Source organism: Littorina saxatilis, linkage group LG15, assembly GCF_037325665.1.
Source record: "Littorina saxatilis isolate snail1 linkage group LG15, US_GU_Lsax_2.0, whole genome shotgun sequence".
Classification (NCBI taxonomy): domain Eukaryota; kingdom Metazoa; phylum Mollusca; class Gastropoda; order Littorinimorpha; family Littorinidae; genus Littorina; species Littorina saxatilis.
In genome coordinates, this window is record NC_090259.1 from 21638555 (window position 1) to 21665246 (window position 26692).

Consider the following 26692-nt stretch of genomic DNA (forward strand, 5'->3'; position numbering starts at 1 on the left):
AATAGTGTTGTGATCTTGTTAAAAATCCCATTTTAGCCTCCCCCCACCACCATTCAACACACCTCCAAACTGGTGAAAACAACACTACTGTGCGCTGGCTTCATTCAGACCGGCGCCCGGTCGCGTTGCGCGATATTCACACGGATCGTTTTTGCGGAAATGTTTCAACTTCACCGGAATAAATTTGACTTTACCGGATTTTGAAAACGGCTTTATCGGATTTCCGGCAATTACCGGAAAAGTAGCATGCCTGACAAAATCCCCAACGAACATGACTTTGATCGTCTTTGACATGAGGATCAAGTGACCCAAACTGGCACGTCTCCCCGCCATTGTTTCTGAATTTAACCCATTGTTGATATTAAAGTTTACAGGCGCTAAAATAAATCCAAGCTTAATGCAAAGAAGCGACAATTAGAATCTATGCCAAGCGTGTCCACGTTGCTGGGATGAAAAAACACATTTCTAGTTTCGGTTTTGGCTACACGCAGACTCGATCTCGAGCCAGTCGAGGTCACACTGAGCGAGTGACAGCCGGACGTGGCAATGTCGACAGTGTCAATGATCTCACTCAAACTCAAAGATCTTGAACAAATTTCAAGATCTTTGCCTACATTCAGAACAGTCATAGAGCAACATAGATCAACATACCTTGATATTTCGTCTTCGGAAAGACCGACCCGTAGAAGGAAGGCATTCTCGCCGCCTGCTTTGGTCTGGCTTGAATCCACAAAATATAACAGAAGTTCGATGACAGTACCGCTGCACGCCATTTTTGATCTTCGAATTCGAATTTGACTGAATGCACTCAAAACTTTTGCACGAAGCCCTTCCATTGGATGAAGTTTGGCAGACTTTTGCAATTTGCCTTCTGATTGGATCTCTGTCAAAATCATATTTCTGAATGTGTTGTTGCTTCCCTTCAATCGGGATTGGCTCCTTGACGAATAGAGGATCATAGAGTAATACAGCTGTGAAAAATGTACGTTGAAAATAAAATGCTTTGCAATAATGCCCATCACGATCACGAAAACAAATGACGATCACGATCACGAGACTTGATTTTTTTGTCATCACGGATCACGGGCAAAGTCCCATCACGATCACAGAAATGGAAATTTCGGCAATCACGGTCACAGAAAGGTAAAAAAACGCCAATCACGATCACGATTTTAAACCCTTTGGGGCCCTCAATGGCGGGGAGACGCGCCAGTTTGGGTCACTTCCTCATGTCAAAGACGATCAAAGTCATGTTCGTTGGGGATTTTGTCAGGTATGCTACTTTTCCGGTAATTGCCGGAAATCCGATAAAGCCGTTTTCAAAATCCGGTAAAGTCAAATTTTTTCCGGTGAAGTTGAAAAATTTCCGCAAAAACGATCCGTGTGAATATCGCGCAACGCGACTGGGCGCCGGTCTCAATGAAGCCAGCGCACAGTAGTGTTGTTTTCACCAGTTTGGAGGTGTGTTGAATCAAACACTGTACATATTGTAGTTTCTTTGGTTGAATGGTGGTGGGGGGAGGCTAAAATGGGATTTTTAACAAGATCACAACACTATTACAACCCCTAAAATGATGCCCAGAATGCACCAGATTGCACAGATTTTAACCGTTTTTTGAAAAAAGTTCCGGGGGGGCATGCCCCCGGACCCCCCTAGTTGGCTCGCCTGCTTCGCAGGCTCAGGCTTGTGGCTTCGCTACTGGTACTGCGCGCTTCTTTCAGGTAAAACCGTTTTTGGCCTGTAGCATTCCTGTTTTTTATTCAAGGCCATGGAACCAGGCGATGGTGTACCTCAAATTGTACGGCAAAGTTGAAAATAAAAAAACCCATCACACATACATGTACTTTAATTTCAATCCACCCAATAGTTTTTGAGAAAATGGGTTTACAAGATTTAGCTCTGGAAATGTGAAATTGTGCAAGTATATATTCATGTGTGTGAGTGGGGGTTGAATGTGTATGAGTGTAGAGAGAGAGAGAGAGAGAGAGAGAGAGAGAGAAAAAAAACCCAATGAAAACAACATTCTTGTTACTGATTACAAATCATGATATGTATTTCTATGTGTGTATGAAAGAGAATTCAAAAAATAATTATAAAAAAAGTGCAACAGTTCTCACTTTGTGTTGAATAAACAATAGATCCAGAGGAGCGAATTACTGTGTGGTTGTGTTTACTTTGACACGTGCTTTCTGTACATGCAACTTTTACCGTGACCGTGATTTGCCACTGGTGTTCGTGATCGTGAAAACAAAAATCAAGGTAACTGTGATCGTGAAAGCGAAAATTTTCCTTCCCGTGATCGTGATGATACCCCCCCTTTGGGGCCCTCTACTTGACTAAATGTATTTTCGCCTTACGCGACTTGTTAACTGTTTTTCCCTCCAGGGAGCCCGGGTTGTTGGAGCTAAACTGTATTGGCCAGATTTTTTTTTCTTCGCATAATTCAACATTGTCATGCTCGCCCGTTTTTAGGAGTTACACTGTATCAGTCATATTACCGTATTCCTTTCGCAGAATTCAAAATTGTCATTCAGTTTCCTTTTTACAGTTAGTCAAGTTATGACTAAATGTTTTAACATCGAGGGGGGAATCGAGACTCGAGGGTCGTGGTGTATGCGTGTGTGTGTGTGTGTGCGTGCGTGTAGAGCGATTCAGACTAAACTACTGGACCGATCTTTATGAAATTTGACATGAGAGTTCCTGGGTATGATATCCTCAGACGTTTTTTTCATTTTTTTGATAAATGTCTTTGATAACGTCATATCCGGCTTTTCGTGAAAGTTGAGGCGGCACTGTCACGCCCTCATTTTTCAACCAAATTGGTTGACATTTTGGTCAAGTAATGTTCGACGAAGCCCGGACTTCGGTATTGCATTTCAGCGTGGTGGCTTAAAAATTAATTAATGACTTTGGTCATTAAAAATCTGAAAATTGTAAAAAAAACAAAAACATTTATAAAACGATCCAAATTTACGTTCATCTTATTCTCCATCAGTTGCTGATTCCAATAACATATAAATATGTTATATTTGGATTAACAACAAGCTCTGAAAATTAAATATATACAAATTATTATCAAAAATAAATTTTCCAAATCAATTTAAAAACACTTTCATCTTATTCCTTGTCGGTTCCTGATTCCAAAAACATATAGATAGGATATGTTTGGATTAAAAACACGCTCAGAAAGTTAAAACGAAGAGAGGTACAGAAAAGCGTGCTATCCTTCCCAGCGCAACTACTACCCCGCTCTTCTTGTCAATTTCACTGCCTATGCCGTGAGCGGTGGACTGACGATGCTACGAGTATACGGTCTTGCTGAAAAATGGCATTGCGTTCAGTTTCATTCTGTGAGTTCGACAGCTACTTGACTAAATGTTGTATTTTCGCCTTACGCGACTTGTTACTTTATATTATGTACTACTGTAGAGGATGAGCCGAATGTATGTTTGTTACAGAAACGTTCAAGAATACTAGTTCTTAAAAGCGATCTATTCTTACCTTGCACGGTCACCAAAACATCCAATTCAATAGTTTGAAAATAGCCGATTTCTTCAGTATCTGCGCAATCTTCTGTGACCTATATATATATCTGCTAAAGATAGCTTAGGCACAATTCTGCGACAGTAATACCGCATTTATGATTATAATCTCTTGGCAAAACAATTTGGAGTCAAGTTGGGTTTGCGTCGGTTCGGATGAATAAATAACGGATCTAAGACCGTCGGAGAGAGAGAGGGGGGGGGGGGGGCAGGGAGGGAGAGAGAGAGAGAGAGAGAGGGAGAGAGAGAGAGGGAGAAAGAGAGGGGGAGGGAGAGACACAGAAAGAGAGACAGACTGACTAACAGACAGACAGACAGAGACAGTCAGACACAGAGACACACGCAGCGAAGACAGAGGGGGGAAGGATTGCAAATATGAAATACAAACTATGGTTCAGCTTATAAATGTAGACAATGTAATAAAAAAAGTTCAGCCTGGTAAGCTCTTCGTCATGGCCAGTTATGAATATTTCTCCAAGCAAGCAGAAAAAAGAGTTGAATCTTATTTCCAATCTATTGTGATGATCTCGTCTCTGAAAGGGTTCAGTTCATCCTTTTGTTTGCTCTGCGCGCGCACATGTGTGTGTGTGTGTGTGTGTGTGTGTCAGTGTGTGTGTGCCGGCGCGCGTGTATGTACATGTGTCTAACCTAGTATAATGACACCATGTGTCCTTGTCGTACCATGATTTGAGTAGCTGGCTTTCAGACTTGTTGAACTTATCTAGTGCTTCGCTTAGCTTCTTGATTTTTTTTGAAAGCAGGCACCAGGCTCTGTCAAAAACGAGTTACCGTCATATTTTGAGTGTATGAAGGAGGTGCAGCCACTGACACGCCTGCAATGGGGACTGGGTGGCCGAGTGGTAAGCACTTGCGCTCGGAAGCGAGAGGTTGCGAGTTCGACCCTGGGTCAGGGCGTTAGCAATTTTCTCCCCCCTTTCCTAGCCTAGGTGGTGGGTTCAAGTGCTAGTCTTTCGGATGAGACGAAAAACCGAGGTCCCTTCGTGTACACTACATTGGGGGTGTGCACGTTAAAGATCCCACGATTGACAAAAGGGTCTTTCCTGGCAAAATTGTATAGGCATAGATAAAAAATGTCCACCAAAATACCCGTGTGACTTGGAATAATAGGCCGTGAAAAGTAGGATATGCGCCGAAATGGCTGCGATCTGCTGGTCGATGTGAATGCGTGATGTATTGTGTAAAAAATTCCATCTCGCACGGCATAAATAGATCCCTGCGCCTTGAGTCCGAGTCTGGAGATACGCGCGCGATATAAGATTTCATATTATCATATTATTATCAATGGCACTTTCCATGCAGACGCCATGTGCTGAGGTGCACGAACCGAAAGTGGGTGCTAACAAAACGGGAGAGAAAAAAAAATGTGGGGTCTAATTCCGACATTCGTTGAAATCGCAACAAATCTCAGTTTTAGCCAATTCCAACAACGCGGCTGGCTCCCGTGTGGGTACTAACTTCTCGTGCATCTCAGCCCAAGAAACCAACAACGCTGAAAGGGGAGCTATTACGTTTACTTCTGAATGTCATCATATTCTGTGGTTGTCTCCCTTGACTGTGATTACAGCTTTTGGCACTATTTACTGTGTGAACTGGACTCTGGTGGGCTGCGCTCCCATGTTGAAATTGTTGATTGTGTTTTATTGCATGGTTTGGGGGTGTGGAAGGGGGTTTAGCTTATCAGAAGTATTCATCTGTTAAACCACTGGGCGGTGCAAGGACAAATTGCTTGCTTTGAGGTTGTACCCAGTCTAGAAGCTCAACAGCCATCTGATGATCAATACAAATACATGTAACAAGTTATACACGCGTGACACACGAACAAACGAGAGAGAGAGAGAGAGAGAGAGAAAAAAAACCATACATAGTTTAGAGGTAGAAGAGAGACAGGATAGTAAACATTCCATGCACATACAGGGTGACCCAAAAAAAAAGAGTACCCAAACAAAACGTCATAAATTGAACAAAAATAAAGCAATCTTCATAAAATTTATTTACACACACAAGTAGCCTCTGCATGATTCCAACAGAAAATGTTAGCGTTCTAGCTTGTCTTTCAGGACAGTTATGCTCATTCTACAGAACATGCTCCAAATGGCCTCCCCCGGATTTAAATCCCCCAGATTTCTATCTTTGGGGGTTCCTGAAAGACAACGTCTGCAGAAACAACCCACAGACAATCGCAGAACTCAAGCGAGCCATCACAACAACCATTCGCGGAATCTCGCAACAGGAGTGTGTGCGGGTGATTGATAACTTTGCGCGGCGAGTTCAAGTTTGCCTGAATCGGCGCGGAGGCCATTTGGAGCATGTTCTGTAGAATGAGCATAACTTTCCTGAAAGACAAGCTAGAACGCTAAAATTTTCTGTGCAAATCATGCAGAGGCTACATCGTGTGTGTAAATAAATTTTATGAAGATTGCTTTATTTTTGTTCAATTTATGACGTTTTGTTTGGGTACTCTTTTTTTTGGGTCACCCTGTAAAAGCAAGCAAGATGGTTTGTAAATATTATTTATTACGATGTCATCATTCATGTACAAAAACAAATCGTCAAATGCAAAATAACTAAAACAAGTTTTGAACACATCCAATTTTTTTTTTTTTTAAACACAGATACATGTATATATGCATTTGCGTTCAACTAAGCAGCTGAACAAACCTAAAACTATTTTTAAAACTAAACAAAATAAATTCTCAAGTGATAAGCCTGAGATTAGCCCATCACTTCATAAAAAAGTCTTTTACATAGGCAGAACCCCTCCAACCCCCCCCCCCCCCCCCCCCCATATTATTCCATGAATACAACATCAACAATAACAGGCTCCAAAATGAGAAGATTAAGACGCAAATGTAAAATTAAAAAGGAAACTGATGGTAAACCACTACAAGTACTCATGCCAAACAGACTACAAAGGAACACACGTATGAGGCACCCTCACCCACACAGGGATGAACAAGAGAAACAAAATATCTGTGCTTTTAAAAGTCACAGTCCAAACGTAACACATAGTATAGTAATAAGATTTGGTCCTCAGGAAAGCCAAAAAGCAGGTGACTGAAAAGCTAAAATCCTACTTGGTGTCATTTGTTGCCATGAAATTGCTCAGTGGAGTAACAAAAGTAGTGTTCCTTGATGAACAAATTACACTTTCTTTTTCTTGACAATGTCACCTGCAGGAACATTCTGCGTAGGAGTAGTAGCAGTGGTCGACGTTGTAGCACTGGCACCAGAGGTGGTTGAGACCTCTCCTTTTTTCCCTTTGTCTGCCTCAAGAGAGGCTTTGGCCCGAGCACGCCAAATCTCGGGAAAGTTTCTCACAAACTGCGCCTGCTGAAGGACGGAGATCTGCTTGTTGTCTCGCACCAGCTTGTAGCGGCCACTGGCGCCCTTGTTGATGCGCAGAATCATCGCCATCTCCTGTTGAGGAAGAAAAGTAAAATAAAATCAACAGACCCACAAGCGTAACAGTGTGGAATTTGCAACAAAAGTAACACAGCCTCTCCTTTGTGTACTCTTATGTATTCCTTGTATGTCCATGTATGTGGTCTAGGTACATGCATCTCACTTTTCTCCTTCCAGTTACAAGTTTGATTGATCTTTTCTTGAAATGACCAGCAGTCAGGGTTAAACAATTTACCACATTCTTTCTCTCTCCTTCTCTTAGGCACACCTCTCTCTCTCTCTCTCTGGGCGTGGGTTGAAAAACAAGCTTGGTTGTATTGCTTATGCCACAACCCTCGTAAAATAAAATATAATTTGATTTGGTTTGATTTGACATCTCTCTCTCTCTTCGATTTCAAACAGGCAATCACCACTAAGGCCTAAAAAAAAAATAGGTGTGGTTACGGTAACCCGACCTACCCTATTTTTTTGGGCCGACCCTATAACTTTTTATTACATTTGTCAAAAAAATACCCAAAACAACAAGTAAACGAGTGCAGAAAACGCAATGAAAGCGAAAGCGCCCGAGTCGCACACTTATTTCCCTGTCAAGTAGGTTTAATTTGTACACATTAGAAAAAAAAAGTTTAAAAGAAAAAAAGTGATTGCCTACCTTCCTACCCTATTTTTTTTGGCTATGTTACCGTAACCACACCTATTTTTTTTTTTGGCCTTAGACTCATACACAGCTCTTACCTCTGGTACGATGGAACGCTGATGAGCGATCACAAAGGAACCTCTGACTGGGTCCTCTTTGGTGGTGCTGCCCAGCAGACAGTGTTTTGCAGCCGCCGTGACGAAACGCCGCATTTCTGGGGTGATGCCTGGTCCAATGATCAGCTCTTCCAGCGTCAGCTGAAAAAAAATGCATGGGCATGAGTCCTCATAGGTGAACGTGCACATTGTAAACCATCTGATTTTACCATCCATAGACTGGAGCGTAGCCTAGAGGTTAAAACATTGGCCTTCCATGTGGAAGGTTCAGGGTTCCAATCCTGGCTGCGCCTGTTGGGTTAAGGGTGGAGATTTTTCTGATCTCTCAGGTCAACTGTTGTGCTACCTGCGGGTGTCTTATCCCCCTTCGTGTGTACACGCTAGAAAAAGATCCTGTCATCAATGTCACGAGTTCAGTGGGTTAGAGAAACATGAAAACTCCCAGCATGCATTCCCATGAATTTGAGTATGACTGCCCAAATGGCAGGGAGACGGCCACACACATTAAAGCCCACTAATGCCTACAAGTGCACGTGGGAGTTGCAGCCCACACACACACACAGAAGATGAAGCATAAGAAGAAGACCACATCCATTGGATAGATCAGAACTGTAGATGATTTGATTGTATCCACCGCTCTTGTCAAATTCCAAAACTAGACTCCATTTCTCAGTCTTCCTGAGATCTTGTTCAACTAGATGTTTGCTCAAAAATGAATGAATGCAATGAAATCGTAAGCAAAGCTCAGGTAGACACTCACAGACAAATATAAACAGCAATGAAACGTATAATCTATAAATTGTATAATCTATTGTGAATACCATAATGGAATCCCTGTGAAGTATAATGTACATATACCTCCCACATATGTTTCCGTGTTTTTAAGCCGCCATTCGTATAATGGGGCTTACTGGATTTGCTCTGTTTTTAACCAAATTTCGTTTCACTTTTCGCAACCCTTACCTTTTTGCCATGGTTTACCATCATCTCTACGATAGCGTCTTCAAACCATGGCTGCAAAGGGTTGGCCATCCATTTCTGCTTCTGGCTCAAGGCCTCTTCTGGGGTGTCAGCTGTTTTTTCCTTGGCCGACAGTGCCTCCTCATGCCAGACATTTTCTACACGTTCCTTTCTGGGCGGACCCTCCAGTTTTAATGCTTCTGCTCGTGCTGTTATTTCTTCCAGAGAGGTGGCTTTAGTCAGGTCTTCAACTCCTTCGCTCTGTAAAAACAAGAGGGAAAAAGTAAAAACAAATCAACTGACCTATCATTAATCAATCACTTTGCGATCTAAAATTAAAAACAGGAGGTTCACACTGTAAAAACGGGAGGTAAAAAAATAAAGACTATTAAATTGCCCAATCAATCAATCAATCAAGCAAGCAAGCAAGCAAGCAAGCAAGTAATCTACAAATCTTATCAATCCACCAACTTTTCTTTGCCATGGAATAAAGTTCATCATAAGACCTCTGATCCCCTTTCATCCCAACAAAAAGTACCAAAGAGGTTGATACTGCTAACATCTCTAGCTACATACTAGGCCTACAAAAAATACCAAACAGGTTGACACTGCCAACATCTCTAGCTACATACAAGGCCTACAAAACATACCAAACAGGTTGATACTGCCAACATCTCTAGCTACATACAAGGCCTACAAAACATACCAAAGAGGTTGATACTGCCAACATCTCTAGCTACATACAAGGCCTACAAAACATACCAACCAGGTTGATACTGCCAACATCTCTAGCTACATACAAGGCCTACAAAACATACCAAAGAGGTTGATACTGCCAACATATCTAGCTAGATACAAGGCCTACAAAACATACCAAACAGGTTGATACTGCCAACATCTCTAGCTACATACAAGGCCTACAAAACATACCAACCAGGTTGATACTGCCAACATCTCTAGCTACATACAAGGCCTACAAAAAATACAAAAAACGTCAGTGTTTCCTTTTCCTAGTACGACCCTTTTTTTCTTCCCAACCCCAGAACTTTTTTTGACTCTTTGAAAAAAAAGAGAATTGTGCAGACTTTACAAGGAAAACCAGTCTTAGCTGACATCAAAGGGACATAGCTCGCACGAGTTAGTGCTAATAAAAAGACGTGTCTGGGGGGGAAAAAAAAAACCAAGACTTTTAAATAAAATATACAAAATATACAAAAATGACCAACTTACTAGCCCTCATTTTTTGCCTTGTCATCAAAAACAAACATTTTTATTTTTTGGGACAAACGCTGACACCTTTTCAAAGTCATTACAAACACAAACAGATGAAAAACAAAAACTTACGCTGATGACGTCATTGCTCATGTACATGTCCATCAAAATCATGGCTGCCGCTGCGTTGCGAGCTTTTGGCTTGGAAGCGCCCATTCCTGTGGCCGACTTCTGGCCGTTGACCGACATCTCACACCTGTCAATCAGCAAAAATACAGGAGATGTGGAGAGATGTGGATGACCATGAAAAACACTGCTAGGTCCAAACACATACTTGAAGCCTTATCGAAGAGCCAATAAAAGGAAATGAAAAGCACTATTTTGTCTTGGGCCTGTTTCTCTCTGCCTCTCTCGTATTCATGTGCACACACACACACGCACACACACACACACACACACACACACACACACACACACACACACTATTTTGTCTTGGGCCTGTTTCTTTCTGCCTCTCTCGTATTCATGTGCGCACACACGCACACACACACACACACACACACACACACACACACACACACACACTCACACACTCACACACACACAAAAGCAAGAGACAGATTGATACTGATAGATAAAAAAAACCAGATAACACATGCATTCAATTATTCAGCGTCACACTCTTTAAATATCTAGATGCCTAAACTTATAAAGTTATATGAAGGCAAACACAGACAAAAGACACACAAACTCGTCTTCTCTGTCGGGCTGTTTCTCTCTCTCTTTCCCTGCACTTCTTTCTGTCTTCCTTGGTTTCTTCTTTCTAAATTCACAAAACATCTCTTATTTGTAATATTTTGCGTTTTTTAGACTTTTCATTCTTACTTTTTGTATTGTGTGTGTTCAGTAGATAAGCAAGACCTGTAGAGTATAAGACAGGACCATATAGACCTAAAACTACCCCAATCACTAGTTGATTTCATTTCTCACCTGAAACCATTCAAGTTGTTCCCCTTGTCCAGCTGTTTCCACTCCAGCAGCATGGAGTTCTTGGAGGCTGAGTACTCCAGGATCTTGTAAGCGTTTTCCTCAATGGTGTCGCCCACCATCTCTATGATCACCATGTCGCCCATGCTCTTCGTCAGGTCTGGAGGGTAGCTCCGCAGCGACATCATGCGGTGGTGGTTGTTGCCTGGAAATACAGAAAGGCTGACAGTGGTAACTGTGTGTGAAAGCTCTCCCACCCGTAAATCTGCGCTCTACCGCCTCTGTCTAGTTTTAGCAAGGTGAATTTCTGTTATCACTTTTGCCAGATTACGCCAGTTTTCCTGAATTTTTCCAAAGTTTATAAGAACAACTTTGAGAATACAGTGGAAGACCTCCAAAGATCTGAAAAAATTAGCTCTTAACAAGTCGCGTAAGGCGAAATTACTACATTTAGTCAAGCTGTGGAACTCACAGAATGAAACTGAACGCACTGCATTTTTCACAATGACCGTAGTCCGCCGCTTGTGCATAACGGAGTGAAACTGACGAGCCAGTTCAGCGCGGTAGTAGTTTCGCTGTGCTGCATAGCACGCTTTTCTGTACCTCTCTTCGTTTTAACTTTCTGAGCGTGTTTTTAATCCAAATATATCATATCTATATGTTTTTGGAATCAGGAACCGACAAGGAATAAGATGAAATTGTTTTTAAATCGATTTCGGAAATTTAATTTTGATCATAATTGGCTCACGTAAGTGTAGCCTATGCGATGCTAACTTTTGTCTGTCTGTGCGTGCGTGCGTGCGTGCGTATGTATGTATGTCCGTGGTAGAAACTTTAACATTTGACTGAACACCGAAATACTAATTTTACCTGGTTATTATTCAAGCAACAGCTTCAAAGTATTGAAGCTATGATCAACATTTCGTCGGCACGTATGTAGTTATAAGTGTGTATCCAAAGAAAACGGGCAGTGGGGAGTTTGGGGGGGGGGGGGGGGGGTAAAAGCACCTGACTGGTTTGTGTCGTGTGTGGTATGTAGACCAGGTCAGGGGTCAAGGTTAGGTCAGATCGCGTGAAGGATTGTGGTATAGCAGTGATGGCGCTAGTATTTGTTCAAACCGGTACGCAAACTTTTATGATGCAAACAGTCCAGAAAAAACCGGTGGGCTCGTCATTGGAATAGTACAACTCAGAGTACTGGTTTTATTGTTGGCAGGTTTCACGGTATTGATTTCAGCCATTTCCCATTTTCTCACACTTCCAGTCAAACATAAAACTGTGAAATACTGTGAACATGGATGTTATTGTAATTAATTAGGATCAGTACCACACAAAACAAAGAAAAAAATTATACGCAGAGTCTTATTTTCCATAGAAAATCAAGCGAAACGAAAGTTGCCCCCAAAACGTGAAAATCTATCAAACAAACTTGATGCAAGCCTGACTCCAGAAAGAAGACAGAAAACCACAAATACTAAATGATTTACATAAAGTTTAAACATATAACAGATTTTCACAACAAAGTTCCTTGCCTGAGGCTGTCTATATGTTTGCATGATGCTGTCCTTGATCAGAACGCCATTTTCACCTAAACCGGCCGGCGAAATGGTTTTTTTCACATTTCAAGGTCTCCATACACTAACAAAAGTCACATGTTTTGAAAGTGTATTTATGTGTGTACAAGATAAAAACAGATAAGTACTTCTTTATCATTTTTTTAATGGCAGAAATAAACTTATACTATCGATACCCCCTAATTTAGAAAACGGCAAGAAGAGCCAAGATACCTGTTTCATTAACAAGGAACACTTTTTTGTTCATAAAAAGACACTCACTCATTGTGATATAAAATAATAATCAATTGCATACATATATGAATACAGAATGTTAAACAAATCTACTTTTATTTTAAGTGGAAAAAACACACAACAAAAAACACGCACATAAGTGACGCACACAAACTGAAGGCTTACCACCAAAGACTGTGGGTACCCTAACTACTCTCCTCACATAGGGAGGGGGGAGATAGAAGGATCCCTAAACAAAGCCTGCCTCAACACGACTTTAGTAGGTAGCCGTGCCTGCTTGGTCATCCAATTATGCCGTCGAAAAACAGAAACAAAGAAGAACAAGTCGCGTAAGGCAAAAATACAAAATTTAGTCAAGCTGTCGAACTCACAGAATGAAACTGAACGCAATGCAATTTTTCAGCAAGACCGTATACTCGTAGCATCGTCAGTCCACCGCTCGTGGCAAAGGCAGTGGAATTGACAAGAAGAGCGGGGTAGTAGTTGCGCTGAGAAGGATAGCACGCTTTTCTGTACCTCTCTTCGTTTTAACTTTCTGAGCGTGTTTTTAATCCAAACATATCATAGCTATATGTTTTTGGAATCAGGAACCGACAAGGAATAAGATGAAAGTGTTTTTAAATTGATTTCGAAAATTTAAAGGCACAGTAAGCCTCCCGTAAACCATCACAGAGCTCCCCGAGCGTCTACATACAGTACAAGCATACTTCCATTTGAACGCTCACCGAACGGGAACATCCTGGCTGCTTTCTGTCGAGCGTGAGAAATTTTCAAAGAATTTATTTTCGTGGACTTCTCCTTAACAACAATTGCGCCTCGTTTTGGTGCTGGCCGGGACGGCTGTTATGAATATGATACCGGAAATCACGCCCGGACAGTAAGCCTCCCGTAAACCATCACAGATACTGTCAGGCTTTTACACACATTACAAACACCCTTCCATTTGAACGCTAACCAAACGGGAACATCCTAGGTGCCCTACGTAAAGAGCGAGCAATTTTTAAAGAATTAATTTTGCAGATTGTCTCGAACACTTTTTGGACCCATTCTGAACTCAGGTCAAAAATGAGTTACTTCCCTTCTATCGATGTAAACTGTCGATAGACGTGGATCGATGATTATCAGAATGTTTTTGGACCGTGGTGCGTTTTTGCGCTAGACCTAACTTTTAAAATCTAAATAATAAATTGACAGCTTGTTACAACATTCTTTAATCATAAAAGAATTTGTTTGTCATCAAGACAAGATCAGAAAAGCCCGGAAGCAGGGTCACGCAAGGGTCGTCGCAGACGACGGTTTACAGTGCATATCGCCGTTCCTCTCAACAGTCAAAAGCCATCGCTAGAGTTCTTGTGAACCACAACCGTTTGTTTCGTGCATAAAAACGTGCTATTGTAGATAAGCTCACATCGAGTCACATTCAAATGACTAACTGACGACTACATTGTGAAAAAGGGAAACTGGATGACACGAGTTTACGATGGCTCAGGGGTAAGATAAACCACGCAAAAATAAATTCTTTGAAAATTGTTCGCTCTTTACGGAGGGCACCTAGGATGTTCTCAATCGGTGAGTGTTTAAATGAAAGGGTGTTTGTACTGTGTGTAAAAGCCTGACCGTATCTGTGATGGTTTACGGGAGGCTTACTGTGCCTTTAATTTTGATCATAATGTTTATATTTTTAATTTTTAGAGCTTGTTTTTAATCCAAATATAACATATTTATATGTTTTTGGAATCAGAAAATGATGAAGAATAAGATGAACGTAAATTTGGATCGTTTTATTAATTATTTTTGTTTTTTTACAATTTTCAGATTTTTAATGACCAAAGTCATTAATTAATTTTTAAGCCACCAAGCTGAAATGCAATACCGAAGTTTGGCCTTCGTCGATGATTGCTTGGCCAAAATTTCAATCAATTTGATTGAAAAATGAGGGTGTGACAGTGCCGCCTCAACTTTTACAAAAAGCCGGATATGACGTCATCAAAGGTATGTATCAAAAAAAAGAAAAAAACGTCCGGGGATATCATTCCCAGAAACACTCATGTAAAATTTCATAAAGATCGGTTTAGTAGTTTGGTCTGAATCGCTCTACACACACACGCACACATACACATACACCACACCCTTGTCTCGATTCCCCCCTCAACGTTAAAACTTTAGAAGACACTTGCAAGACAAATTTTCGCGCCGCGGTGCCGATGACGCAAATAACTCTCGCGACAAAACGATTGGTCCGTAAAGTCGCGTCATCAACCGGTTCATGAATGGCCCGTGTATGAATGGTATTCCTTCTGTTGTGATGACGTGCGCACCTCGTCATTGATGTGACTTGGAAAATCGGTCGGATTTAGGTACCCCCAAGATCTTATGTCGAAATTAGATACCTTTACCTTACCGATCCAGAACTGCAAAGGAAACGTTAATCAAACTTCTATAATCATTGAAAAAGCTAAAAATCTGATCGAGCATGAAGAGGTAGCGATCGTGTGGTAGCGATCGTTGGCTGACAGACGGCATATTACTCGACAAAAAGGCAACAAAAACAATAAAATCTCACCTGAAAAAAATAATCACAAATCACGCCTTCGGCCTCAACTGTGAAAAGTGTGTAATATGTCACATACGGCATAGGATTGCCCGGAAATGACAACGAACGTGAAAGTAGCGATCGTTGGAAACCCCTGACAGACGACGGTCGGACATTCCAAGAAATGGACACGGCGCGGAATTTCGCGAAATTTCGGTCATTGTAAATGCTTTCCTATGAAGTACAGACTATAAAGGTGTGTTTTCAATGTCAAAATAAAATCATGTTATCATTTCTTGTGGTAAAATAAGCTTACTTGGTTTATCTGTGAAGACTTAGTTTTTCGGACAGACAGCTTCCAGTTCTCGATTCGATTTTTTGTGTGCAAAATATGTAATGCAAAATTCATATTTGTGCTTTTGTTTTTGTTTGTATGGTTAGATATTGCAGCTCTGCTATCAAATATGACCATTCAGTGTGAATTGAGTGCCTTTTCGTTTCAATTTTCACATCAATGGTTGGCTTCTGTCATGCAGAAGGAAATGGCGTCTGTCAGGATTCACACGATCGCTACCAAACACATGTGCATAAAATGCCAACAAAACAACTCAAACGATTTTTTTTTTCAGAATTGTATTCAAAATGACACATTTGTGCATTGCATATAAAAAAAAACACTGAGAAAATTGGTTCAGCAAGTTAGAAATCAGAGCACATTGTGCAGTCAATAGAATGTCTCAATACCGTGAAACCTGCCTGTTCTACCAGCGAAAAAACCCTGTAGTTCTAAACATCAACCGGTAGGTCATACCGGCAGCCATTTTTATTCCGGTATTTTCTCATTTGTGACCCTCCACCACGAAATGAGTCGCATGTCACCTCGCGCGGTTCTGCGCTAGGCTTAATATAAGTCCGGGGAGTGTCTGGTAACAGTGTGAGGGTCACCTTAGTCACAGGCTTATAACTCAAACAGTTTTCGCTCTTTTCTAAAACGGTTTTCACCACTGGATAGAGCATAAAAAACTCTTTAGGAAAATGTAAAAATATGAAAATCATGCAAAGGTGACATGCGACTCATTTCGTGGTGGAGGGTCACATTTCAACCGGTAAAATACCGCTAATTACCGGTTAACGCCAATACTGGGTATAGATACAGTTATCACCAAGCTGCAGTTCGCCGATTCGGAGAAGACGATTTCACATTGTTCGATTTCGTAGCTCCAGAAAAATAGATAAAGATACCAAAGGAGATTTCCTACAGGTTAATCTGCACAGCGTGTTTCCAGTGTCTGCGGTCGAAAGCGCTGTCGAAAGCGCAGTGTCGATCTGGCTATCTGGCAGTCGTGTTCCCGTAAGTAGGCTACAGACAGATCTAGATCTAGTGTCACCTATGCTTACTGTGTGTGTGTGTATGTGTGACGGAGTGATTGAGTTTGTGCAGAGAACAGTATCTCTGGTTTGTGTTACTGTTTGTCGATTTCTTACCTGAGCCTTGAAGGCTTCGCCGCTTGTTTTTATATTTTTAATTTTCAGAGCTTGTTTTTAATCCAAATATAACATATTTATGTTTTTGGAATCAGGAAATGATGTAGAATAAGATGAACGTAAATTTGGATCGTTTTATATAAAACAAAAATTATTACAATTTTCAGATTTTTAATGACCAAAGCCATTAATTAACTTTTAAGCCACCAAGCTGAAATGCAATACCGAAGTCCGGCCTTCGTCGAAGATTGCTTTACAAAAATTTCAATCAATTTTGACAAAAAGCCGGATATGACGTCATCAAAAGTATTTATCGAAAAAAAGAAAAAAACGTCCGGGGATATCATTCCCAGGAACTCTCATGTCAAATTTCATAAAGATCGGTTCGGTAGTTTGGTCTGAATCGCTCTACACACACACACACGCACAGACAGACAGACACACACACATACACATACACCACGACCCTCGTCTCGATTCCCCCTCTATGTTAAAACATTTAGTCAAAACTTGACTAAATGTAAAAACGGTGGAGTTTTTAAAATGGAGGTAAATTTACAGAGGTTATGAACAGAATCTCTGGAAAGGTAAGGCCTGAAAGTTATATGGGGGGAGGTCTTAAATGGGGGGTCATAAATTGGGGGGTCACAAAAAGGGGGGTCATAAATTGGGGGGTCACAAAAAGGGGGTTCTACTGTACCAGAAATCAATCGGCAACTGGTTATGCCTGCTGTTTGATATTTAGTTTTGCAATATTTTTGTCCAGTATAATGATAATGCAATAACTTGATTTGACTGGTTCGCAAGATAAGACGGACCCATTTTTGCAAGAGCCAGGATAATCATAGTTGAATGTCCATGGTTGCTACTCACAATAACACTGGTCATTGATTGTGCAAGATCCAGCACGATGATTTTAAGTACAAAAGTGGTATTCTATGGGATACTTATTATCATGCACTTAATCCTGAGGTCGTGACATAACGGTACCCTGTCATTACCATGGGGATGTCTTCATTATCATCCTGTATCAACACACACACACACACACACACACACACACACACACACACACACACACACACACACACACACACACACACACACACACACACACACACACACACACACACACTTTCTCTCACTCAATCCCTCTTGTAACAAGGTTCAGTTTCAGTTTTTCTCTTACCCGACTGTGGTTTCGCCCCTTTGTGGATGATCTCAAAGAAATTGGGAAGAGCCTCAGGTTGAGGGGGAATCTTGGGCCCTTGAGCGATCTGAGAAACGGGTTCCTTCATCAAACGGCTCTGAATGGAGTTGTACGCGGCAATCTGCGCTTCCTTGCGCGGCCGACCCTCACCTTCACCTATGAGGACATCGTCGTAGTAGATCTCGCAGATGAGGTTAATGTCAGGGTCACCTTTGTAAGGGCTGGTGTTGTACTGACGATTGTATTTCAGGTCGACGACCTTGTAGAGGGCTGCGACACGAATCCCCACCTGTAGATATATGCGAAAGATAGCGTTTCGTCAAAGTGCATGGCGCGCGCAGGGGGAAAAAAAATATCTAAAGTTAAAAGAGCAATGTTGATAAAAGGATAAAAAATATTCCAATAGAATACCACCATGCAAATTTAAAGCACAGAAAAACTGCTTGTATGCATAAAAAAACACACAAGTGAATAGACACATGCAGCGAGAAAACCCAAAGGGATTAAGAAATGATACATACAAAAGCAGGAAGGCAAGGACCAGCGCTGAGGAAGAAAGACATTGCTACCAAGAATACCCCCTTCCCCCCACACTCCCTCTCTTTTGAATGAACCCAACAAAAATTCACCACAAGTACAGTTGAGTCAACTACAGTAGTTATCCACTGCACCCTGTAGCAAATGGTACAAAGAGCAATACAAAAATGACAGCTTGCATCCCAATATAATTTGGATCTCATTCTGTTGCACTGAGACCCTTCAAACCCCAATTGTTTCCCCTTCATCACTACACTACTGGGTGACACAGGCAGAGCTAAAGAGGCAAGGCAACAGCTGGACAGAAGCGGAAAGAACAGCCCAAAGCAGAGTGCGATGGAGAACCGTCGCCAATGGCCTGTGCACTGCTGGGGGAAAAGGGCCTAAGTAAGTAAGTAAGTACTACACTAAATGTTCAATCCTGATTGCAATACTTAAAAAATAAAATATTAAAAACAAAAAGAGAAAAGCAATGTGACCTTGAAACAGAGGACATCATAGCGCGAGGCCATGGCGACGTCCGCCTCCTCCATTCCAGATTTCTCAATCTCCTTCAGAAGCATCATCATCTTGTCCGCCAGGGGGAAGTTGCGCTCAGCGGGCTGCGACTCTGACACTGCTGCTGTTCGAATCTGCTGGGATACGTCCACTTCACCCGCTTGTTTTTGCTGCAAGACGAATGCAGTGTCAACTTCATGTCTTTTTTTCTGCTTTGGAAAACATGCATATGGGAGCTCACTGTTCACTGTGACGCTACTGGTGTGTTTAATTTTAGACTCTCTTTCAAGGAATACAACTCTTCCATGATGCATAAAAACCAACACAGAGATATTTTTTTTATCTGGTAGAAGAACTTTCTGTTGTTACACTATTTGTACACCTCCCCTCCCTTTCACCCCCTTCTCCCCTATCTCTCTCTCAAAGCTTTTCCTTATATCTACCCCACGTCCCAGAATCATAACTATGATCTTTAGTTTTACTCAAATGTTTAGAAGGATTACAGATGGAAAACACCACATAAGAATCAGCTTGTAAAAAAAAACACAAAAAAACACACCCTTCCATCAAAATCAAGTACACAAGTTTAAAAGCATTGCTCATGCACATTCTGAAGTGGAAAACCACCTGAGTTCTAATGGTTAAACTATGACTGGCACGGAAACCTGAATCAATGAACGGGAACTCACTTGTGGTTGAAATTTGCTTGTTGGTGGCAGCTGACTGTGTGGATTTACAGAGGCATCTGTTGAGGATGCAGCCTTAGCCTGCGAAGGCAGAAAGGGAAAACATGGAGAAAAGTAAGTTCCCCTTAAAAAAAAAACATGCCGTATGCATTTAGAGTACTTAGTTCCTTTTGCTTTTTTAGATCTACCTTTAAAAAGCCATTCTGTATTTCTGATGCAATCCTTCTAAACATCATGTCTAATGTTTGAGATTGGAGAATCTTTTGAGAGTGTTAGACAAAGAGGCTAAACTCTTGTATATGAATTTGATCACTTTACTGCAAAAGTGAGAATTTTTCAAAACTAGGCGACTGCACATAAATGCTGATATTGATAACAACAAAACCACTTTGCACCAGCCATTAAAATAGTTCAAAAGTACATTTTCATGCCAAGAAAAAAGTTCCCCCTGTCCCATAATTGATTGACACTTTTCTCACCAAGCTATATATGTATAATTTGACAAAATAATGAAAACCACAATCTCCTTCGTTTCAGGCAGCAAAGTTCCTCACACAAAAACAACAACACAATCCAAAACAGACAGATGGCTTAATTTTTTTTTTTTTTAAATCAAGAATAAAAAAACCAAAGAAACCAAAAAATTTGAACTTTGTACAGTAGAACCCCCTGTTTACGACTTTGGAAAAACCTTGAAAATTAGGTCGTAAAAAGGGGGGGTCTTAAAAGGGGGGTTTGAGTTTTTGGCCGGTCGGTCGTGAATTTGGTTGCGGTGTATCTGGTCATGTTTACACACAAACACACAGTTGCAGTTTACTGTCATATATCAAAACCCAAACACATTACAGCAGAACAACTTGAACTCAAATTTCAAAGAAAATTTACTCATGGCGTAATACTCGCTCCCCGCTGAGTGAAGCACATTTGACATTGTGGCGCAACCAGTAAAATCCGAATGTCCTGCTCGATAAAAAGCATAACGACTTTTCTCCCGAATCCTCTTTCCGCTCATATGAATGATTCGTCGCCTTGCATCGCTAAACTTGACCACGATCGTTGAGGTCTTCGTACAGGCTCCTCTCTTTGCGTACTTTCGCTTCGCTATCCTTCTCACCATCTAGATAACACCGAGTCATTATCCCGGCTTGACGACACGCAGGATTTTCGTATTCCCGACTCCCAAGGAAGTCGCCGCGGATTGCCACTCCGCTCGATTAGCGATTACTTTATTAGCTCTCTTCTCAAGAGTCGGCGCTTTTCTTTTTCTTTCGCGAATCTTCGTTTGTCAACAAGACAGTCGTCGTGACAAGATAGTGTGCAGAAAAAAACCCTGGATGTATCAGGATCTCGCACGCGCACGATTTCGTTTTTATTTCTTCTTGCGATAGTTGGAGGAGCGAGAGCCGCCATGTTGTGTTTCCGTCTGCTCAAAATATGCGCAAAAGTCGTAAATCATCCCCAAAAGCTCGGTCGTAAGTCGCGTTTTGGGTCTTTATCCTTGACGATACACAGGATTTGCGTCTTCCCGACTCCTAAGGAAGTCGCCGCGGATTCTATTGTGCGCGAAATAAAAAAAATTTTTCGTCTCGCGATAGTTCGAGAGCAAGAGCCGCAATGTATTGTTTTCGTCTGTTCGACTACAAATGCGCGAAAGTCGTAATTCACCCCCAAAAGCTCGGTCGTAAGTCGCGTTTTGGGGTGAGTCGTTCACTGGGGGTTCATTATATAGTAGAATGCATCCGTGGTAGCAAAATCGGTCGTAAAAAGGGGGTGGTCGTAAACAGGGGGGTCGCTAAGGGGGAGTTCTACTGTATCTCGAATCTTAAAAAAGCGATTGTGATTTTCAAAACAATCTGAGATGGAAGAGACAACACTCAACTAAGCTTAGTTCTTGTTCTGTTGGGCTCTTTATTGTTGACCGTACAATTCAAAGACCACTAGGTCAATGTATCAGTGCATGTTTGGTTTTGTCTCTCAGTTTGAACCGTCCAATGACTAACCTGTCTTCTTTATTCATTGTTACTCAAAACAATCCCACCTACGACGGGCGCAGTGGTAAGACGTCGGCCTCCTAATCGGGAGGTCGTGAGTTCGAATCCCGGTCGCTGCCGCCTGGTGGGTTAAGAGTGGAAATTTTTCCGATCTCCCAGGTCAACTTATGTGCAGACCTGCTAGTGTCTTAACCCCCTTCGTGTGTACACACAAGCACAAGACCAAGTGCGCACGGAAAAGATCCTGTAATCCATGTCGGAGTTCGGTGGGTTATGGAAACACGGAAATACCCAGCATGCCTACTTAATGAAAGCGGAGTGAAGCTGACTATGCTCTCCGCAGAGTATAGTGTGGAGAACCCAAATGGGCAAACGAGCTCACACGTCACCAGAAAATTCTGGAACGCTGAAGAAGAAGGAGAATCCTACCTACACTGCGAACAAATTGAGAAGTTGTAAGAAGCGTGAGACAGACACCAAGAGTATCACTGCCACACACACCAGCCGACATGTTTTGTTCGTGGGGGCAAAAGTATAGTAAATCCTCCTACTTACATCTGCTGGGTTATTACGAACTTTGAGTGTGACACTCACTGGTAATGACACTCACTGGTAATAAGGTCAAAGTTGTTATTGACCCTATGTTGGTAGGTCTATCGTCTGAAAAAGGAGGGGGTCACCATTCGGAGGATAGTTACAGTGTAAGGCATTGGTGCCCAGAAAATTGGGTCGTTTTTAGGAGGGGCGTTATGGGAGGTTCCACTGTATTTTGTACACTCACAGAGAGGAAAGACTTGAAGGCTTCAATGTCGTCTTTGCTCTGACGTTCCACCTCCTCTCTCAGCGTCTCCTTCCCACAATCCTCCAGGACCAGAATCTCCTCCAAGGAGGAAATCCTCATGATCTCAACCGCTCGCTCAAAACAGTCGTGCTGCACGTACAATTTGCAGCATAAAGTACATGACACATTCTATGTGTACTCATAATCAGCTCTGCTTGGTCCTAACAGTCGTGCTGCACGTACAATTTGCAGCATAAAGTACATGACACATTCTGTGTGTACTCATAATCAGCTCTGCTTGGTCCTAACAGTCGTGCTGCACGTACAATTTGCAGCATAAAGTACATGACACATTCTGTGTGTACTCATAATCAGCTCTGCTTGGTCCTAACAGTCGTGCTGCACGTACAATTAGCAGCATAAAGTACATGACACATTCTGTGTGTACTCATAATCAGCTCTGCTTGGTCCGAACAGTCGTGCTGCACGTACAATTAGCAGCATAAAGTACATGACAGTGACACATTCTGTGTGTACTCATAATCAGCTCTGCTTGGTCCGAACAGTCGTGCTGAATAACTCTAAATCAACCATGTAAAAAATACTTGCCACACACTGTCCGTAACAATAACATTAGAAGAATGGACACCTACCTTTTATTCAGTACAATAGACCCCCCCCCCCCCCTCAATTTAAGACTTTTCCCCCATATATATACAACCCAGCTTTCTCAGAGTTTATGCCCACAGCATCTGTAGGTCTTCCCTTAGTTTAAAACTCCCTCTGTTTTAAAACCTTATTTCTTGCGAGTGTTTGAAGCATTCAACTGGGAGTCCCTTTTCATTCAACCCAACCACAAAATCCCTCGTAATTGTGAGGCAAACTTCTGTATTGTAAAGACAGACAAAGTATGTGTTCATTCTTCTCACCTTCACAGCCTTTTTGCTCAGCCCCAGCCCCCGGGTAAGAAAGACCCCGCCCACTTTGAGAACGCCGGTGAATAGCGGCTTGATGATGAAGCACAGCTGCTCCGCCTCAAACTCAATCTTCACGCTCAGACGACTGGCCGTCTGAGCGTTGCCGATAGTTTGGATGCCGTTCACGCGATCAGGGCAAGTGAGGAAGAACTCCAGGAACTGGTTGAAGGCAGCCGCCTGTGGAGAAACAAATTTTGTTGTTGTGTTTATTTTTATTGAGCAGCCATGGGGTCATAAGAGGAGACTGATTCAGCAGTCTCTTATTTTCTGTTTTGCTCCTTGCCTCCTCTTTAAAATCTATTGTGGGGGGAAACATAAAGGACAGAGCTGTTAATAATAATATCAGACCTGTTCAACCACAACATTTTACAGAGAAAATGGTCCAGTCAAAATAAGGAATCTGACCAGTGGTTACCAACCTTAGCAAAGCCAATCTTATTCCACGCGCATTTAACCCCTTCACTGCCCACCCCGTACTAGGTACGTGGTCATTTTCGGTTTGTCGTACGCCCATAACCGTACCTAGTACGTGGGATTTGCGTGAGCAACATTTCAGGACATTTCTGAAAACTAAATGGGAGGTAACCACTGTCCAAGTACTTGTAGGGGTTCTAAACAGTTCTTTCCCATAGACCGTTCGGATAAGTTAGTACCAAATGGTGAAAACTGTGTTAGAAATGTAGAACCAATCTATAGCATTCACAATGGCGGCCGAAAGTCGGACCTCAACTCGTAGACCCGTTTTCAAGCGATACAGTGTTCTGGAAGCTCTACAAGAAGTGATTTATGGATTACCACACAGAAGAATACTTTTATGGGCTGTAATGTGAGTACCTGATGTTTGACACCAGTTTTAGCAGTGTTTTGTGTGGTTTTACGTGCTGCAATGTGTGTGTGTGTAAGTCCGGAAACTTTAATTTTTGACAAAAATGGTCATTATATCAATTTTTACTTTAACAATCACAAACAAAGTCTAATGATCATGTCATCCTATAATAGCCAAGGGTATAAGCAAAACACATGCCAAAAGATCTAGAGATATCTCAATAAATGATCGAGCAGTGAACAGATTAGTGAACCTACCTACCGAAGAAAGCGAAATTTTGCCCTGGCACACAGCAATACCAAAATGCTGTTATACTGTGGCAGTGAAGGGGTTACAAATCATAATCTGGATACAAACGTGGTATTTCTTGCAAAACATCTTACAGTAATGTAATAAATTACTTCACAATAGTAAGGGTAAATAGGTCTCTGTTATCCTGCTGTCTCAAGCAGTTTCCCTTACTTTGCATGAAAAATTAAATTTTTCTTCCAAATCCAATCCCAAAAAGAAAAACAAAATTGATGCTCTTGAAATTTTCCCCTCACTCATAGTCATAGCTTTTGGCAACAAGCTTTGACCTAAATCCAGACAAACCAATAAAAAAAATAACATGACATTTGCACAAAAGGTACACTTATCTTTCACACCATGACAGAGCTCGCATCAAACCCCTTACTTTCCTCCAGTTCCACCCACTTATTACCTACAGTGCTTGTTTTCACTACCTATTTTATTCATGTTTTTATTACTTAGTTAGTGGAAGAATCTTTTGTATGTATGTTTGATGGTGTATGCTTTTAATTAAGTGTTGCTGACTATGAATGTAGATGTAAATGCTTGTATAACTGTGTTTTAATTTTAAATGTGTCGAGCGCAAAGAGCATAATTCAATTAATTGTAAAGTTATGATGTTGCGCTATATAAATGCTCATTTATTATTATTATTATAATCCTTTTTTTCTCTCTCTACCCTCAGACTTTTAAGCACAAGAACACTATCACAAAAAATCATACAAAGTAAAATGCAGAGTGAAACAACTCACCTCTGGACTCAGAGCGACATTTGATGTTTTGGAAAACTTGCGGGTGTACGCACTGTCCACCATGTCCATGAAAGAGGTGGGCTTACCCGCTGGGCCACCCCTCCCCCTTGCTCCCCGCCCTCTCCCCCCTCTGGCCCGCCCCCCTCTCACCATCCCCATGATGTTGTCTGAAACCGCCTGCACCTGTCCCGCTGTGCTGCCTCTCCCAAAGCCCCCCCCCCTCTGGTTGCCGCGACCTCTGCCCCTGGTGTCGCCTTGACCCCCTCTGCCCCGACTCTGATATCCCCCTCTGCCCCGATTCTGATATCCTGTCTGGTTTTGCGAGTTGTAACTACTGTACGTGTTATCTTGCTCTTCGTAGTTAGAATAGTTGTTGCTGTAGTTTCCATCACCCCCGGAGTAATTCCCTCTACCCCGCCCCCGTGGCTTTTGTTGAAATCCGCCACTCTGGTCGTTGTTCTTCCATGGCTGACCTTGACCTCTTCCCCAACCCCTGTTATCCTGACCTTGTCCTTGCTGTCCAAAGCCGCCTTGACCTCTGCCTCTCCCTCTCGGAGCCTGATTCCCACCAGCACCCTGATCCCCTCCCTGATACTGGAAGCTTTGGCCCCTTCCACGACCCCTCTGCTGAACTTGACCCCTGGCTTGGCCCTGACCTTGCCCCCCTCTAGCCTGACCTCTCCCACGACCTCTCTTCACTACAGCACCCCCTCCTCCTCCATACCCCATCCCCCTTCCTCCTCCAAACTGCATCCCCCCTCCATAACCTCCCCCCCCACTAGCATCGTAGCCTCGCCCTCCGCTGGCATCGTAGCTCCAGTTAGCGTCTGCACCATACGTGGCGCTCTCATTATAGCCATAGCTCTGATCGTACCCCTGCTGACCCTGATTAAGCTGAGCACCACTCTGATCATAGTCGTAGCCTGATCCCCCTTCCACCTCCATTCCTTGTCCGTAGTTGTAGGATTGACCCGACTGCGCCATTTCCTCCTTCAGGAGGACCGTTGGGGGTTTTGGGGGAGGATTGAGGGTAGCGGTAGCAGTGGGTCCAAGAATGGCTTTGAGTCTGTTTGTCAGTGACCCTCCTCCTCCTCTCGAATCTCCTGGGGAATTGTAACAGGGTTTGAATTTATGGAGCGCACAGTTAGTGAAAGAATGAAATTGATGAGACAAAAAGAAAAGGATGAAGTTCAGAGAGTAAATCAAGCTCCAGAGAAAACAACCGTTGTCCTTAATGGCTACGGGAGTGGTATCAGTGAGAACTATGTGCCCAAGTCCCAAAGCGGTGGTTTGAAAGAAAGGGGGGCGAACTCCGGTGAAACCGGCAGTGTAACCCTCTAGGGAGCGAAGTACTGCTGATGTTGTGTTTAAGTAAACGACAGTACAATAGCTGAAGCCGGAAGGCCGCAGCTTGAATGTTAAAGAGATCCCCGGCGAAA

General features: G+C 42.3%; 1 protein-coding gene across 1 annotated transcript in view; it reads right to left on the reverse strand.

Annotated features, from left to right (window-relative positions):
- Positions 1 to 6060: 6060 nt before the first annotated feature.
- The window catches only part of LOC138947951 (uncharacterized), a 99354-nt gene continuing 78722 nt past the window's right edge, over positions 6061 to 26692 (reverse strand). The window contains exons 5-15 of the mRNA XM_070319475.1: positions 25254 to 26356; positions 23337 to 23561; positions 22408 to 22557; positions 19639 to 19716; positions 18931 to 19119; positions 17894 to 18203; positions 10882 to 11083; positions 10024 to 10147; positions 8683 to 8940; positions 7702 to 7860; positions 6061 to 6981 (exon numbers count right to left, since the gene is read on the reverse strand). Of these exons, the coding sequence (XP_070175576.1) occupies positions 6706 to 6981; positions 7702 to 7860; positions 8683 to 8940; positions 10024 to 10147; positions 10882 to 11083; positions 17894 to 18203; positions 18931 to 19119; positions 19639 to 19716; positions 22408 to 22557; positions 23337 to 23561; positions 25254 to 26356 (3074 nt within the window). The 3' untranslated portion in view covers positions 6061 to 6705. The remainder of the gene's footprint in view (positions 6982 to 7701; positions 7861 to 8682; positions 8941 to 10023; positions 10148 to 10881; positions 11084 to 17893; positions 18204 to 18930; positions 19120 to 19638; positions 19717 to 22407; positions 22558 to 23336; positions 23562 to 25253; positions 26357 to 26692) is intronic.